The sequence below is a fragment of the Cuculus canorus genome, chromosome 1, assembly GCF_017976375.1.
Source record: "Cuculus canorus isolate bCucCan1 chromosome 1, bCucCan1.pri, whole genome shotgun sequence".
NCBI classification, from domain to species: Eukaryota; Metazoa; Chordata; class Aves; order Cuculiformes; family Cuculidae; genus Cuculus; species Cuculus canorus.
In genome coordinates, this window is record NC_071401.1 from 134,427,682 (window position 1) to 134,443,427 (window position 15,746).

General features: G+C 43.7%; 1 protein-coding gene across 5 annotated transcripts in view; it reads left to right on the forward strand.

The window, feature by feature from the left end:
• The first annotated feature begins 3,469 nt into the window (after positions 1 to 3,469).
• Positions 3,470 to 15,746, forward strand: part of SCUBE1 (signal peptide, CUB domain and EGF like domain containing 1) — a 205,502-nt gene continuing 193,225 nt past the window's right edge. For 4 of the 5 annotated variants that reach the window (XM_054053837.1, XM_054053816.1, XM_054053822.1 and 1 more), the window contains exons 1-2: positions 3,470 to 3,686; positions 6,323 to 6,445. In XM_054053837.1, the coding sequence (XP_053909812.1) occupies positions 3,599 to 3,686; positions 6,323 to 6,445 (211 nt within the window). In that variant the 5' untranslated portion in view covers positions 3,470 to 3,598. The remainder of the gene's footprint in view (positions 3,687 to 6,322; positions 6,446 to 15,746) is intronic. The other variant, XM_054053808.1, reaches the window with a different exon arrangement.

Genomic DNA, 15,746 nt, shown 5'->3' on the forward strand with positions numbered 1-15,746 from the left:
GGCTGCCTGAAGGTTTTCAGGCAGAGCTCAAGTACATTGGCATAGATCTTGGACAGTGATGGTGGTTCCCAGGGTAGGCTCCATCCACTCTCTGTTCAGGTAGCTCTTGCGTACCCCAGTTATATAAAGCAGATTTATGGGCACATTAAATTTTTCATGGAAGCATCTGTGCAATTGACGTAGAGATGTTTAGATGATAAACAAGCACAGAAGCATAATTACAAGTAGAAAAGGTGGAAGTCCACAAGGATCTCTTTTCTAAGGTTTGGCCTTCAGTAAGGAAAACTGCTGAAAAGACCCTTCTGGAAATATTCAGCCAGGCACTGTAGCTCATATTCCTTATTGTATGTGATGATCCTGACTGAAGGTTCAGGCCTTCTTTTGATAAACACTGTATTTCTTACCCTGTTCTGTCTGTCAGGAACTTAGTGGTTTTTTCTTGTTTGTTTGCGGTTTTTTTTAAAAAAGCAAGCTTGCTAGAAGAGGGACGCCTGATGGATCTTTAGCTCTCAAATGCACACCACACTTGGAGTATACGAGGACATAATACTGTGATACCTGGATTATGGTGACTCTTTTTACTGAGTGCCATACACCTAGTATTAGTTCTTTACAGATTGTAAATATATAGAATCAGGGAAGATAAAAAGGCACAAGTACAGTGATTTCTTTGAGAGTAGTTTTACAGATGCAGTTAGTGAACAGGACATACATGCTAGAGAGCAAGTCACTGAGGGAATAGAATTTTTTTGCTTTAGCAAACCTTTTCATTACACTGAGACTCTTAAAAAATTGAGGTAGTTAATTTTTAGACACGTATAGCAAATTCCTCCATGGAAAAGAAATTTTTTGGACAATGTATCCCATGATAAATTGTAGCATGATTTCATTAATGGGATGACAAGGCCAATTATGAAATAATATATATATTTAAAATTAGTAAGAAGGTTTAGCCTTATTTTTTTCACCTAGGAAAAAACCTCATACTTACAGTCTTTGAAAATAAGAGCTTTTCTGGAAAGATTGACGTGCGGTGTTAAAATAGTAAAGATCACCCTACCAGCGGGTAACATTATGGAGATGATCGTCGCTCCGCTACAGCATGCCATAAAACTCACTAGGTGGAGCTCTAAGGTATCAGGTAATCCCTCCCGGGACCTACAGAGAAGATACGCTCAGTGTATCCATGGGAAGCCTCGAGCGTGGAATTCACAACAGCACCTAGGCATATTCACACAAAAATGAGGGACTGGAATTAAAATAATAATACCCCCGCCCCACTCCTAAAGGATTAAGGATGGAAATGCCCAAAGTAGAGGTGTAAACATTCAGAAAGCAAACAGTTTTTGCGCTGTGCTCTAGTTATTTCAGTTTTATCAAGGAAAAAGACAGTGGTGTGTACTTTTACTGACCAAGGAGCTGGGCTGAGCAACCTTTCTTGCATTTCCTTCAGGCTTAAAGATATTTAATAGTGCTACTCTCTGGGCAAACGTATTGTACTGAAACTTGTACATTTGTGATGGAAAGAGGCATCTAGGACTACGATGGGATGGATTTGTTATGCGGGTGACCAGTGGATGTTGCACACGAAGGAGAGTGTCACTGGGGAATTAGGTGGAATTAAAACAGAACCCAAAGTAGCAAAGTACTTCAGTATGGGGGGGAGGCATCCAAAGTAAACAAGTTGTAAAGCGAATAGAGGTGCAAAGTCGTAACGTGGGATGCCTGCAAGCTGTCCTTTGAAAACAGTCTGGAAGACTTCAGGGTCACAAATTTTGCCTCTGAGTTGGGTGCCAAATTCTCGTGTTTGGGTTTTAAACCAAAGGATTTTCTCCTTCAGGGTGATGGTGACAATGACACTCACAAACACGTCTGCGGGGGGCATGACATCCCTCTTGATTTTGAGGAAATCGTCTCACCTGGGCTGGGCCCACATGGGTCACCTGAGGAGCTGCGGTTGCCTCTAGCACAGGAAGGCCTGGAGTGGGAATCAGAAGTGTAACTGGCAGATTGAGGGAGGTAATTCTGCCCCTCTACTCTGCTCTTGTGAGACCTCATCTGGAGTGCTGCTTTCAGTGCTGGAGTCCTCAGTACACGAAAGACAGAGATCTGTTAGGATGAGTCCAGAGGAAGGCCTCTAAGATGATCAGAGGGCTGGAGCACCTCCCACATGAGGACAGATTGAGAGAGTTGGGCTTGCTTAGTGTAGAGAAGGGTCTGGGGAGACCTTTTAGCAGCCTCCCAGTACTGAAGAGGGGGCTACAGGAAAGCTGGGGAGGGGGTCTGTATCAGGAGTGCAGGGACAGGACAATGGGGGGAAGGTTTTGGAATGAAACAGAGATTAGATATAAAGAATAAATGTTTTCCTGTGAGGGTACTGAGGTACTGGCACAGGTTGCCCAGAGAAGCTGTGGATGCCCCATTCCTGGAGGTGTCCCAAGGCCAGGTTGGATGGGACTTCGAGTGACATGGTCTAGTGGGACGTATCTCTGTCCATGGCAGTGGGGTTGGAACCGGATGATCTTTAAGGTCCTTTCCAACTCAAACCATTCTATGATTTGATGACAGGAGAAAGCTGGCTGGGGCAGCTGGCTGGAGAGGGCAAAGTGAGGGGCAGCAAAGGCCTGGAGAAATCCTGGAGAAATCCAGCTGGTAACACCCCGAGGTGAGTGGGACGGCAGCGCTAGTAGTTAGGCGAGGCTAAGAGGAAGGCTGGAGGGAGACAGACAAAAAAAAAATGTTAAAATAAAGTTTTCTTTTAGTCTAAGCCTCGGAAGGGCGGGGAGAATCGCTCTCCGCGGTCGTCCAGGAGATGGGGTTGGGCTGGCCGCCCCGTCTGCCTTGGGAGCCCGCGACTCGGGGGGGCGTTTCCCCGCGAGGGGCAGGAGCTGCGCCCCCAGAGCCGCCCCAGCCGCGGGGGGCACCTTCCCGGGCAGGGGGAGAGCCGAGGGCAGCAGAGCTCAGGCTGGCGCAGCGGGAGGCACCCGAGGAGGAGCCGGCGGCTCCCTGCGAGTTTCCTGCCTGCGGGGAGACGGGCGCGGCAGCCAGGGCGGCATCGCGCCCACAAGCGCCGCACGCCCGGGGAGGGGAAAGTGTTCAGCCACCGCGGGACCAACCCTGCCCAGCTGCCCCGGGAGCCGGGCAGCTCGGTGACGGAGTGGCGGGCATCAGGGGCATCTCGGGGAGCAGGGGGCGGTGGAGCTAAGGGACATCCCGGGAGGCGGTCGGCGGGGCTCCAGGGAATCTTGAGAGGCAGGAGGGGCGAGGTTCGGGGGCATTCTGGGGGACAAGAGACAACGGGGCTCGGGAGCATGCCGGGGGGGGCGGTAGCGGCGGGGCTGGGGGGCGTGCCGGGGGGGGTAGGGAGTGGCGGGGCTCAGGGACATCCCGGGGGTATGGGGTGGCGGGGCTTGGGGGCATCCCGAGGGGCAGGGGGCAGTGGAGCATCCCGCCCCGCCCCGCGGCCGGCACCGCCCCCGCTGTGGGAGCCCCGACGAATCAGCGGGGCGCTGTCAGGGCGTCAGCGCTGGCGGCTCCGCGCGGCCGGCCCTGGGAGCGTCTCTTATCGCAGACGGGCACCGAGGATCGCATCATTATCATGGGCACTGTTTGCTTTTCGCGGCGCTGCTGTTTGCTTTTCGCCCTCGCCTGGGCTGGCAGGTTGGCGGGAGGCAGTGGGGGCGCAGGTAAGAGGGGGTTTCACCGAAGACCGCGTTCGTCCGGCCGCTCTCCCCGGTGTAAGGTGTAGGGGGAGGTCGCCTCTCGCCGTTGGTGCTGTCGGGGGTGTTGGAAGTTGCGGTGGGGAGGCATTTTCTCGGGTGTTGGACGCTGCCGGAGGCAAGGGGCGTCCGGAGGGAGAGACTGGGAAGAAAAAAGTTACTTTCCCTAAGTGCCTACGAGGTAAATCTGTGCCGAACCCTAGAGACCCCGCAGGGGAAGCCTTAGCTGCTCTTAGGTTCACAGGTTTTCCCTGTCTGCGCGTTAACTCGAAGACCTGCTGTTTCTGAGTGGCCGTGCTTGTGTCTGGTTAATTAGTAGCGATAATATTACGTCTTTGCTCCGGTGTTATTAAAAAACCCAACCGAGCAACACCCCTACCCCACCTCCCCAGCCCCTTCTGCCTAGGAATGTTGTAGCCCAAAGTAATTTGTTAAAGATGTGTTTACAGACTCTGAAGCTGTGCTAGAAGAAATCTTTTAAGGTGAAAAGGGGGGGGGGGGGGGGGGGGGGGGAATCCCTTTTCCGCAGATACGGGAGTTTAAATGCAACAAAATGAATGAAGTCGGCGTTCAAGTTGTTGAAGTCCACGAAATGCAATGTGAGGTCTGGCGCAGAGCGGGGCAGGGGCTCAAATTTGGTTTTGCCCTTTCATTTGACTCATTGGCATTCACGCCTGACTCCCAGGCATCCTCTGGTTGTTGTGAACTGTCCCCCTTGGCACAATGCAGTTTGAATTTTTTACGGCATTATAACAATATAACAGCTGTCACTTTTGCTGATCGTGATGTGAGATGGGTGCCGGTTTAATGAGGCAAAAATATGAACCAAAGCATTTTTGAAAAAACAAAACAAAACTTTTTTTTTTTTTTTTTTTTTTTTCCTTTTCTATGCTTGACTGGATCTGTGTCTGATCTGGGCAACACCCTCGGACCCCCTAAGCTAATTCGCGTAAATCATAGCTAGCTCTGAGCGGGCTCAGCGGTTAAAATAAACTGATGGACAAGAAAGAAGGAAACAGATTACAGCAGCCCTGCGTTTCTCCAGGAAATAGAACGCTCTGCGTTTGGGAAGGGGAAACTGTTCCCCTCTTTCTTTAAATAAAAAAAAATAACAACAATACTGAGTGCTGGCAATTTCCTCGCTAGGAGACCTGAGGTGCCCCGGGGGGCCGTCCTGGTCTCCACCTCTCGGAGAAGTTCTCTGCTGTGTGCCATGCCACAATATCTGATTATTCTCCCCGCTCTAAATAGCCCCCTCCTGTCCCCGGTGACTTTGAAAGATCCGTGTTTTATCACTGGAGATGGCTGAGTGAGCACTTCCGGACAATTCTCATTAGGATTTCAGGTTAACAATAAAACTGTTTTTCACTGTAACCCGCCTTTTTTTGTTTTGGGTTTTTTGGGTTTTTTTTGGGTTTTTTGTTTGTTTGTTTGTTTGTTTGTTTGTTTTTTGGAGGATCTGTTAACCTGACTGGCATGAAACCAGCGGCTCGTCTCCCACTGGACGCCCCTCTCCCCTCGGTGCTTCCCATCAACGAAGCGAAGGCTGAGCTCTGTGCAGCCCTGCTAATTGTGACCCGGCTGCTAACCCGCCCGCTCCCCTGCCTGCTTTTCTACTCCCCGGAGCCCCAGATGTGGCTCTCGCCTGGAAAGGGGAGGAAAGCCGCGGGAGGTGCGTTATGGATGCGGCGAGAGCCCGGCATCACCTCCCCCGGCGCTGCCCCCACGGGTGACGGGGAGCGCGGGGGGCAGGGCAGGTTAGACACGGCTTTAGATGTTCCCATGTTAACAGCACACCCCAGCCCTCAATAGCTCGGAGCTTTTTTCTTCTTCTTCTATGTTCACTTCATTAACATTCCCACGACTACCGAATCTCGACTCTCTCTTGATCCTCTTCCCTCCCCCATCCTCTTTAAATCCGGGGGAGAAAACGAGTGCCCGTCACTGAAATGTTTGTAAAGGCTTCCTACCCTGAAAACAAGAGAAGCGGTCTGGGTCTCCCCTTTCAGAGCCCGAGCGGGGGCCGGGAGGGCTGCTGGGACCGCCTCTATCTAAAGGAGTTTTAGTCCAAGTAGATGATGTTATTGCAGGTTGCTTTTCTCTACGCTCGCTTACGTGTTTTCATATGGTCTTCCATTTATTTATTTTTTTGCCTCCTAATAAAAAGGATTAATGTGGTTTCGCTGTTCAAATATTTCTTTTTCTCATTACCGTGCCAGCACAGTTTATTAAGAAGAACTCTTTGGTAGAACATGCAAATGGGTTCCCCCCCCCCCCCCTTTCCTCTTCATACATCATTTAAACGCACTCGTTTTACTAAAATGTGGGTCTCCAGTACCAGACCTGTGCAGCAGATGCTAATTTCTAGTATGTCTTGTGATTTCCTAATGCAGAAAGAATCGAGCCTGTGCTTATCAGTGACTTGAGGAGAATTACAAGTTGGTTGCTCAGTTGTTTGACCTTAAATGTTCCCATTTCCAGGATGACACTCGGAAGGCAGGCCAGCAAACAGGTTCTTCAAGGGGAGCATCTATCCTTGACGGATTTCTGCGTCTCGGGTCTCCCTTCTTATCTGTCCCCTTGGGGTTTGTTCTGTCTTCCAGATGTTGACGAGTGCGCAGAAGCCACGGATGACTGTCACATCGATGCAATTTGCCAAAACACACCAAAATCCTACAAATGCATCTGCAAGCCAGGCTATAAAGGCGAAGGCAAACAATGTGAAGGTAAGGATAGCTCGGCTCCTGTCCTATCTCTCCTCCCTTCCCTTCTCTTATTTGTTTGCTTTTTAAAAGCTTTTGTAAATAGCTGAATTCCTGAAATGATTAATGCAGATTTACAGCTGCTTAACTTCAAATCTCGGTGTTTATTGGCAAGCATCCCCCTGCTGCTTTTGCTAATTGTCCAGCATCACAAACACCACGTCTGCCGGCATTACTTTTAAAAATAATAATTAAAAAAAAAAAAAAGTAGGCGGGGGGCAGGGAGGAAAGAACTGGGGGATGGAAGGGAGCCGTTCCCTACCGAGACGCCTCCCGGGGGCAGGCGCGGGGCTGCGGGCTGTCCCGGTCCTTGGGTACCTCTGGGGGACAAAGAAGCTTGCACCTTCCGCCTGGATAATGTGTGATTTACCATCGCTCTTTTCATCCAGAGAGAGCCTGGTTCCCCCTGCTCCAGTTACAGTAGGTGTTCTGTATCGGCTCGAACTGGACACTGAGATTGCTGGCTTCTCTTTGACACTATGCATGTGTCATTATGGTATACTTTTAGTCTGTGATACGCTATTTTAAAAGGAACTATTTCATAGAATAGAATCGTGGAATCAGAGAATCACTAGGTTGGAAAAGACATTTGATATCATCAAGACCAGCCGTTCCTGTCCCACCACTAAACCGTATCCATGAGCACTTCATCTCTCAATCTTTTAAACACCTCCAGGGATGGTGACTCCACCACCTCCCTGGGCAGCCTGCACCACTGCTTTCAGTGAAGAAATTTTTCCTAATGTCCAATCTGAATATTTCACATCACTGCACTTGCACAGACTTTAAAAAAAAATTTGTTTTACTTCTGCCTATCCTTATGTCAATCCTGACGATTGAAAATGACCTGGCATGTTTTATTAGGCACTGTGTACCCTCATATTTCAGGTTTTATGAACTCCATCCTGTCTATTGAACCTCAGCAGAGAGATTGTTCTCTGGTGAAAAGAACTGATATTGTAATCACAGTAGAAGGCCTTACAAATAAAAGATGCAAGATTATTAGCAATTTTCTTAGCAGCTATAAAAATTCTCCTTCCAAGGCTCTCTGTCTTACACAGTAGACTGGAACTTTTTCAAAATGTATGTGGCCAGTCCATTAAAACGATTAAAGACCTAGAAATGACTTTGCTGAAGTCTACAAAAACTTGAAACCACATATTATTCTCAATGGACTTCCAAAGTGTTTGTTCAAGTGCCCTCATAAAGCATTTTTGTGGTTGTCATATTTTCTGACTTGGGTTTAAACTGACAGAGACAAATTCCTACTGTCCACCTTTTGGTGCTCTAGCTTCTCTGAGCATTTTCATTTGTAAGCCAGATTTTCCTTTTTTTTTTTTTGCAAATAGAATAATCATTCAGCATCACTCTTTCCCCTTCTTTATCCCTTGCAGAGATATGAGTTCTGTGCAGAGAAAAGGTACTCAAGGCCACAGCTGTGGAGGGAACAGCATTTTCAGAATTGATACTTCTTGTTGTATTGGTTTTCCACATCAAAAGTTTCCTTAAGCTTTAACTACTCATATTTTTGCTGTTGATATCTACTTAATGTAGACTTGGCTGATATTCATGTTTATTTAATACACATATTCCTCTTTGCCTGACTTACCTTGGCTCAGTAAAAAAGAGAGCTTAGTAAGCAGTAAAAAAAGAAATCAGATATCTCTGTGGAACGACGTATGGAATCGTGGAATTTCTGTGGATGATGTTAAACTCATATCTGATGGAGTTTAGTGTATGACAAGCTTGATAAGTAAAGTAAGCTGAGTCAGACTGCAACACATTCTACATGAATGTTAATTGTTCAGTATGAGTCAGGTAAATTAATGTAAGGTGTCTAAACCGGGTATTTTTATGTGTGATCTACAGCTTCTTTTTACAGTGTTACAGTAACAGTTCTAAGATTTTCGCATCAGCTCTGTGTCTTAAGTTTATAATTAATATGAAACGTCAGGATATGTTGAAAGTTTGAATTATTTTTAGCTTCCTTTCTGAAGCTGATTTTTGATTACTCATGTAGTACCTCTTTAATTTGATCCCAAAGTAATCTCAAACTGTTTTACTGAAGCTCTGTACCTCCAGTAGCAGGCCAATATAATTGTGTTCTTTTTATAAGAGAGTAAAATAAAAGCTGTGGAGGTGAAGGAAGGGTCATGCAAGTCAGTGGCAGACCCAAGACCTGCCCCAGGTCTGCTGTTCACGTAGAGTGTGTTATTTTGCATCTTGAGGTCAGGTATTCAAAACCTACAGAAATAAACAAATGAGCAGTATTGTTTGATATTTAATATTCGGTCACAAGACAACACCGGTAATCAACCGTTAAAAATTATCTTTCAAGATGAAAATGACTGTGCTTGACCAAAGCTGAGTCATTGAATGATTCTGGGTCTTTATAACTGAGCCTTCCTGAATAAGCTTTTTGATCACAGAAACCAGTCACCTATGAGAAAAGGATGTCTTTTATACGGATGACGTGCCTCTTTAACTAAACTTGTAACAATCTCCCAGTATTGCTTCATGTCTAAAGAACATTCATTATAACGTAACTAACACCTTTATAGTGCAGGCTCTCATATACAGCCAGATTTTACTAAACAAGCAGGATTGCAATTTATATAGTGCAGTAAACTTAAAGAAATTATGCTATATAGTCAAATTTATTCTAATAAATTTTAGTCAGCTGCCAGTTTAGGTTATACTGAGGCATTTACAGGAAGGTGTGCTTTTTAACTTACTTTAAACATCAGTTTTAAATACTGCTTTCCTTCACTTAAAATGTTTTCTTACAGGAAGGGATAGAGTATGAGAACTAACATGATTTGGATGACTCTTAAGTTTTGCAAAAGCAATACAGCATATGTTTGTACAAATATGTCCAGCATGTGAATATGTATTTTGTGTACTCTTGTGTATTTATTTAGAGATTTTTATTCAAAGAAAAGGAATAGTTTTAAAAATGGAATCTTTAGTCTAGTGCAGGAAATGTGGAGCCCAGCTAGTTCTGCAGGATTTTGTGCGTATTTTGCTGCTCTGACCTAAAGGGCGGGGAGAAATATATAAGACAGAAGGATTCCTTTGAGGACTTGTGGAGAGGTCTAGTAGCGTTTATACTGAGATGAAACATTTTCTTGACAGTCTGTTAAAGTCCTTTAGCAGGGGACTTTTCTGAACTTTGCTTTTCTCCCAAAATGGCTTTTGGACAGGGTTTCTCTGGAGTTTCTGAGGATTAGGGATGACTTCTTAGTTTGCAGATCTACCCTACCTTTTTTCTTTCTTTCTTTTTTTTTTTTTTTTCTGGGTAGCCTTCTCACCTGAACCAGCTGATCTACTTCTTCCACAGTTGTTTCTCCAGACAGAAGAGTTGATCCTCCTTGCTGTGTCCTACCTCCTGCTTCCCTCTGTAGATTTCAATCTACCTTTTTTCGACCAGTTATCCACTATGCTTTGTCACGCCATACAGTCAGCTTTGCCATGATGATATTTCCTCATATCACTTAATATACCAATATCCATTGACCACAAATTCTCTAACTGGCTTTTTTCATGGGACAAATAATGTGTCCAACCCAGGTAATCATTGAAAAAACATTTGCTTTCAATTGTCCATTTCTATTCAACATACAGAATTTATTAATTGAGAATTGATTCAGTTGTCCTAGCAGATCTACTATTACCCACTAAATCTTCCCTCTTGTGTTTTTACGTAGTATCTCAAATGCAGAAGCCTGCATTCAGCTGCAAGAATGCTCTTAAATGCTCCCTAGGTCTTTGTCCTTACCTTCTCTACATTGACTTTTTTTTTTTTCCTTCCCATAGGTTGATATCTCAATAAAATTGTTAGCTGGAAAATTGTGTCAAATCAGTGGAAATTCTAGAGGGTTCAAAAGGATTCAAGTCCTGAGATTGCATAGGCCTCGACAGGGCCTCCTTTGTCCTTGATGCCAGTGTCAGATGATTGCTATTGTAGGGTGCTCTGTTATTGAACAGCTTCTGAAGAGGTTTAGCTCTTAAACCTAGTTAATTTATTTTTGCCCATGTTACTTCTCATCCTATCCAAACCTTGATGCCATTGATGATTAAAATATTCTGCATAATTTCTGGTTGATGTTTATCTGTGCGTATTTTATATCCAGTTAGTGTGTTAACTTTATTCTCTATTTTAACATTTTTTTTCCCCTCAGCCTATTGTTTATCCCCATTGTGATTGTGATTTCAATGAGTTGCCGTAGCTATAGTTTCTTTTTCTTTTGAATATATTATGTATAAGACTCTTTCTTTACAGTATGCATAGGATGTGATTGGGTAGATGTGATTTTTCCTTGAGTGATATTCACTGGGGCCTGTTGCTTCTGGTTCCAAAACCCTGCTCTGAGCTTTCCCATACTGAATGAGATGTCACTCTCTGCGTTTTCTTCTGCTATCTTTCATAGTATTTGCGTAACTGTTTTTGTAATCATTGTTCTCATACAGTTGTTGTCATGTTTCTTCAACTCTTTGCACAGAAGAGAAATGCTCACAACTCTCAGGAGTACTGTTTTTCCTTTTTAATTCTGGCTGTGAGGCTTCTTCGTGTTGTTGAAGGACTTCCAGCTGAGGGAACGTACATGTGCCATGGCAAAGTATCTTGTGAGAGTCTACCTTGGGATGGTGATTTTCAGGTTTCCATTTGTGGGGGGAGTTTCCGCTACCAATAGCAGATCTCCTTGACTGCTGTTTGAGTAGGCCTGTGCAGTTCTAGTGATGTAAGATTGTTATATGTTGAGGTACTTGCAGTCCTTTTCCTTATATAAGTAATCATTTCAGGTGAACAGGCAGGTGGTCATGATAAACTGCAAAAGGGGCTGTTATTGTTGATTATCCCCAGTGGCAGCACCTCATTGTGTTTAAGCGTGGTACAATCTCAAAATATGATAAACCATTCCTGCCTCTATCACAGGTATTTTCAGCACCACAGCAGGTTATATTCTGCATATGTCCATTTAGAAAAACAGACTAATGGTCCTTTCTGAACCCCAGTGCTCATTTAAGGCTGCTTAGCTGAAGGATGCTTCTGGAAATTGTACCTCCTAATCTGAGGCTGATATCCTGCTCATCGCAACTTCTACCATAGTTCCTAACATTTGTCTGTGTACAGTGAAGAGAAATATGCAGTACAGTATCTGGAAAAATACTTGCATTGATATACATAGATTTTGTCATTTCCATTGACGTTATGACACCTGGCTTTGTTTCTGACATGATCTGTTGGTGGAAACAGAAAAGCACAGAATATTGTAGAGATTATCTCTAAACTGATAAACCCTTTTCTGAACAAGGAATTCTGGTTTTTTTTTTTTTTGAAACAACAGGGTAGTGAATTTCTTACTTTCACAAATGTTTGAGGCTCTTGTGATAGCGTATGCAATTCTGTCTTTATGCTGCAGGTGTAATAACATCCCTAAGCCAAAATTTAAACCACTCACAGTGTTTGCAGCAATACACTAACAAATTAAATGATAGCTCATTGCGTTTACAGTGAATCAGAAATGGTAAACCACTCATTATCATCTGTAATTTCGTGTGTGTGAGGCCAAGTTTCTTCTTATACTTCTTTGTAAGATATGCTTTTAAAGGATTTCAAACAAATCTTAGTAATTGGAAAAACATATAGAAAATTTGCCTCCTCATCCCTCCCACTTGAATAATAATGATTGTGGCTTGACTTAACATTCTTAGAATTTTAACCATGTTCACATGTTTTATTTTTCTCTTTCTTATGAAGCTGGTCTCACTCATTGGTTTTTAATTTTACTGTAATCTTCCAAATACCTGCTGTGTTCTTCTCATGCTCTTCAAAAATGAATCCAAATAATGTGACAGGGCTGCTCTGAATCAGTCAACCTGGAAACAGCAGCGGACATTGCAGAGTTCTCATTTGCCAGTTCCTGGTCTAGTATCTCATGCTGAAGCCTCCTCTTATTTGCTAGGATAAGTATGGGGCTTCTGAATGTCTTTTAAACAGAACAATGATCTTATATCTTTTAATAGCTCCATGGTGTTCTGTCAATCCACTCACCAATTCTTTCTTAAGTGGACCATCTATATCCGTGATATCTTGTGAGAGTAAATGAATGCTGTTTGGTGTCTTTTGGTTTCTGAAACTTGAAAATCTTGATGCTTGTACAACTCTAGTGGTTTCAAGCTTGTGCTGTCTGCCTATCTCACTGCTGAATAACACTGAACAAGGCAGCTTAAGTGACTTCTTCCTGATTGATGATTCTTCTAATTGCAGTAGAAGTTGAATTCATTCTCTCAAGGAAGGGTCACCCTCTGGGATCTTGCAAATATTGACTCATTTCAGGCCGAATATTACCACTACACACATAATCTTGCTATTATTGCTTGCAGGAAGGTGCTCTGGGTAGCTGGTTTGGTCAAATCCGCTAATAATATCTACTAATAACATCCCACTACATATCTGTCAGAGGAACAATGGGTTTTCTGACTAGCTCTGTGTTGGTATGTTGAGGATTTGAGGTGTTATTGTCCTATTGGCTTGCACCAGCCCATCTGAGCACAGAGGAAGAGATACTCTGCCACCTCCCAGTTTTGTGGTGATTTTCATTTCCTGGTCAAACCTTCCTTCCCAGTTTTATTCACATGGATTATAGCTATGTTCTGGCTGAGACATTCTGGCGATTTCGCTGAAGGCACCTTCCAGAATGAAGCAGTGCATGTTGTCAAAAAATGGAGGGGGGAGGGAAGAGGGAGAAAGAATATAAACTGCTTTCTTTCATTTGAGCTAATAACTACATTTCCCCCCCCCCCTCTGTAAATCCTGTTCATTTGATTGGGTAACTTGTTGCATCTTTTTTGGTTTATGCTGATAAAAGTCTTTCTTAGAATCCAATTTGGAAGTATTCTATGTCTGTGCTCTTTCTTTCTTTTCTTTCTTTTTTTTTTTTTTTTAAATACTCCCAAGAACATTCTGTAATAAGACTGAGTTTTATTACAGTCTATGTGAGTTAACAGCTTATGTCAACTTTTTTTCTTCTCCTTCATGCGTCTTCTATTCTTTGAATAGGGGATTTTACTTTGGCTAAGGCTGAGCCTTGTTTTTATTTATCTATTTATCTGTTTATTTCAGATTGCTTTATTTTTCAGACTGTTGAGCAGTTTATCCAATAACACCAAAATATCCCTTAGCTGTGGTGACATGACCCATTTAACTGCTTGCAGTGCCATCAGTCACCTTGTGTCACACACCCTATTGTTTTCTCCTCTCCCTTTTCCTCCCTGACCTGTTCTACCTCAGAGCTACTTTCTGGCAGCCCATAATACTGCTTCAGTGAACAGCTCCCCCGGTGGTCCAGTTTGGAAATCTTCCCTTTTTACTTGGGAAAAGAACATTTGCTCCAACTTTGTCATGCTTCTTAGACAAAAATATCACTGTATTTTGCATAAACAAATACTATACTGCTAGAAATATCCCCTCATTCTTCAGCAGCATTACATGTAATTCTCAGTCTGGAAAAAAATATGTTTTTTTCCAAGGACGCTTCTCTAAATAGTTGATAAGCTCCCTGTCTGCAGGATGGTCTGTGTGTACTCTGGGAACTTATAAATATATGTAAAATTTCATCAATCTCAGTAGTTGTTAAGCTGCAGAACCCAGGGTGGCCTCCTGTGGTGATGTAAACTTGGTATTTAGAAGGAACTTCTTCTTTCCCCCAAACGTACAGTGTAAATTATCTACCAGGGAAATTATAATGAAGGAGCATAAAGAGAATGCTTTAGGCTCTATATGTAAGATTCTGTCCTTTTGTCTTCATTTTTTTGCCACACATTCCCCAGTTTTCCTTGTTTTCCCACCTGTCAACTTTATTTCTGGTGCAGTGCCCTTTCCTTGCAGTCTTTGTTATCTCATTAAACTGTCTCTTAACCTTGTATTTTACCCATCTTTCTTTTGTCCTATTCTAGTGTGTTTTCAGCTGCTTCTTTTTTATTTTATTCATTTTTCCTTCCCTTCAGAGTGTCTACTTGCAATTACAGCACTACTATTCTGAGAGCCAGTGTCCCACAGCAAGACCTCTTAGAACAGAGAGCTGGAAGCTGCAAGCTCTGAGGACCCCTCACTGGTTGTTCACCTTGAATTCTGTCTTCAGTTCAGAACAGCTCCCACCAGCTCTTGAGTTTTTCCTTTTTTGTCCTTTTTCTCCACCTGTTTCCTGACCCCCACCACAGGTTCAGAATTCACCTGTCTCTCAGCATATTCCCTTCTTTTCCTGCTCATGCATACCCATGGCTCTTTCTTCAGGTGGCTGGCTGGAAGGACATCTTTGCATGGGTCTTTGTCATCATTTGTCAGCTCCAGTTTGATTATGGGGATTGTCTTCATGTGTGTTCATCACAATTCCAAAATACACATTCTTTTTTCTGAGGCGGAACATAAGCTGATGCATGATGTGGTCAGAGAGCCTTTTGCTGGGTGCTGGCAGAGGAGTTGGAGAATCTGTTGTCCCTAAACCTTGTTCAAATGAACTCCACTATTGTGGCTTTTGCCTCCTCTGCATTACAGCCAGGTAGCATCCACTCTGATTCTGTTAGGACACTGTGGAGATAATGGGGATCATGGATGGTGGATACAGACTCTGTACTTGTAGAAGAGGATGATGGATAAAGGCTCTATACCCGTGGTATTAGTCCAACCCCATTCTAGACCAGGATAGTTGGGAGCCTTAACCCTAGGGCAAGTTTGACCAAGCCTCATGTAGCCCTGAGATGGAGGATATATGGCACAAAGTTGTAGGAAATGTGTGTGTACAGTCTGGTTGGAAAAACTCTGCTTCCTCGGTGCACTGATTTAGGAAATTCCTGTTCACTAGAGCATGCTTTTTTTTTTTTTTTTTTTTTTTTTTTTTTACACAGGGCAGTTGGGGTGAGGTTATATTGTGAGGAATACCACAGAAATAATCCTCCTTAAAATGAAAGAAAAAACAAAGGATTACAGCATGGCTCTATAAACTGTTCTACACTGAAAAGGCAATGAACCTGTGTATAGAGGTATAGAGGCTGAAACAAATAGCAGGTGGTGGTGGACAGCGTGAATAGATTTCCTAATCTGGCATAGTCTCTGGAGCCATTGTGTTGTGAAACTACAGCCTAAGGCTGAAAAAGACATTAATCAAGAAGGACATTTTGGAAACTTAAACTTTAGCTACCTAAATTTCAATAGATGCCTGCTGAACTTGTAAATTTATTTCATTATTGGGAGGGGCATGTATGA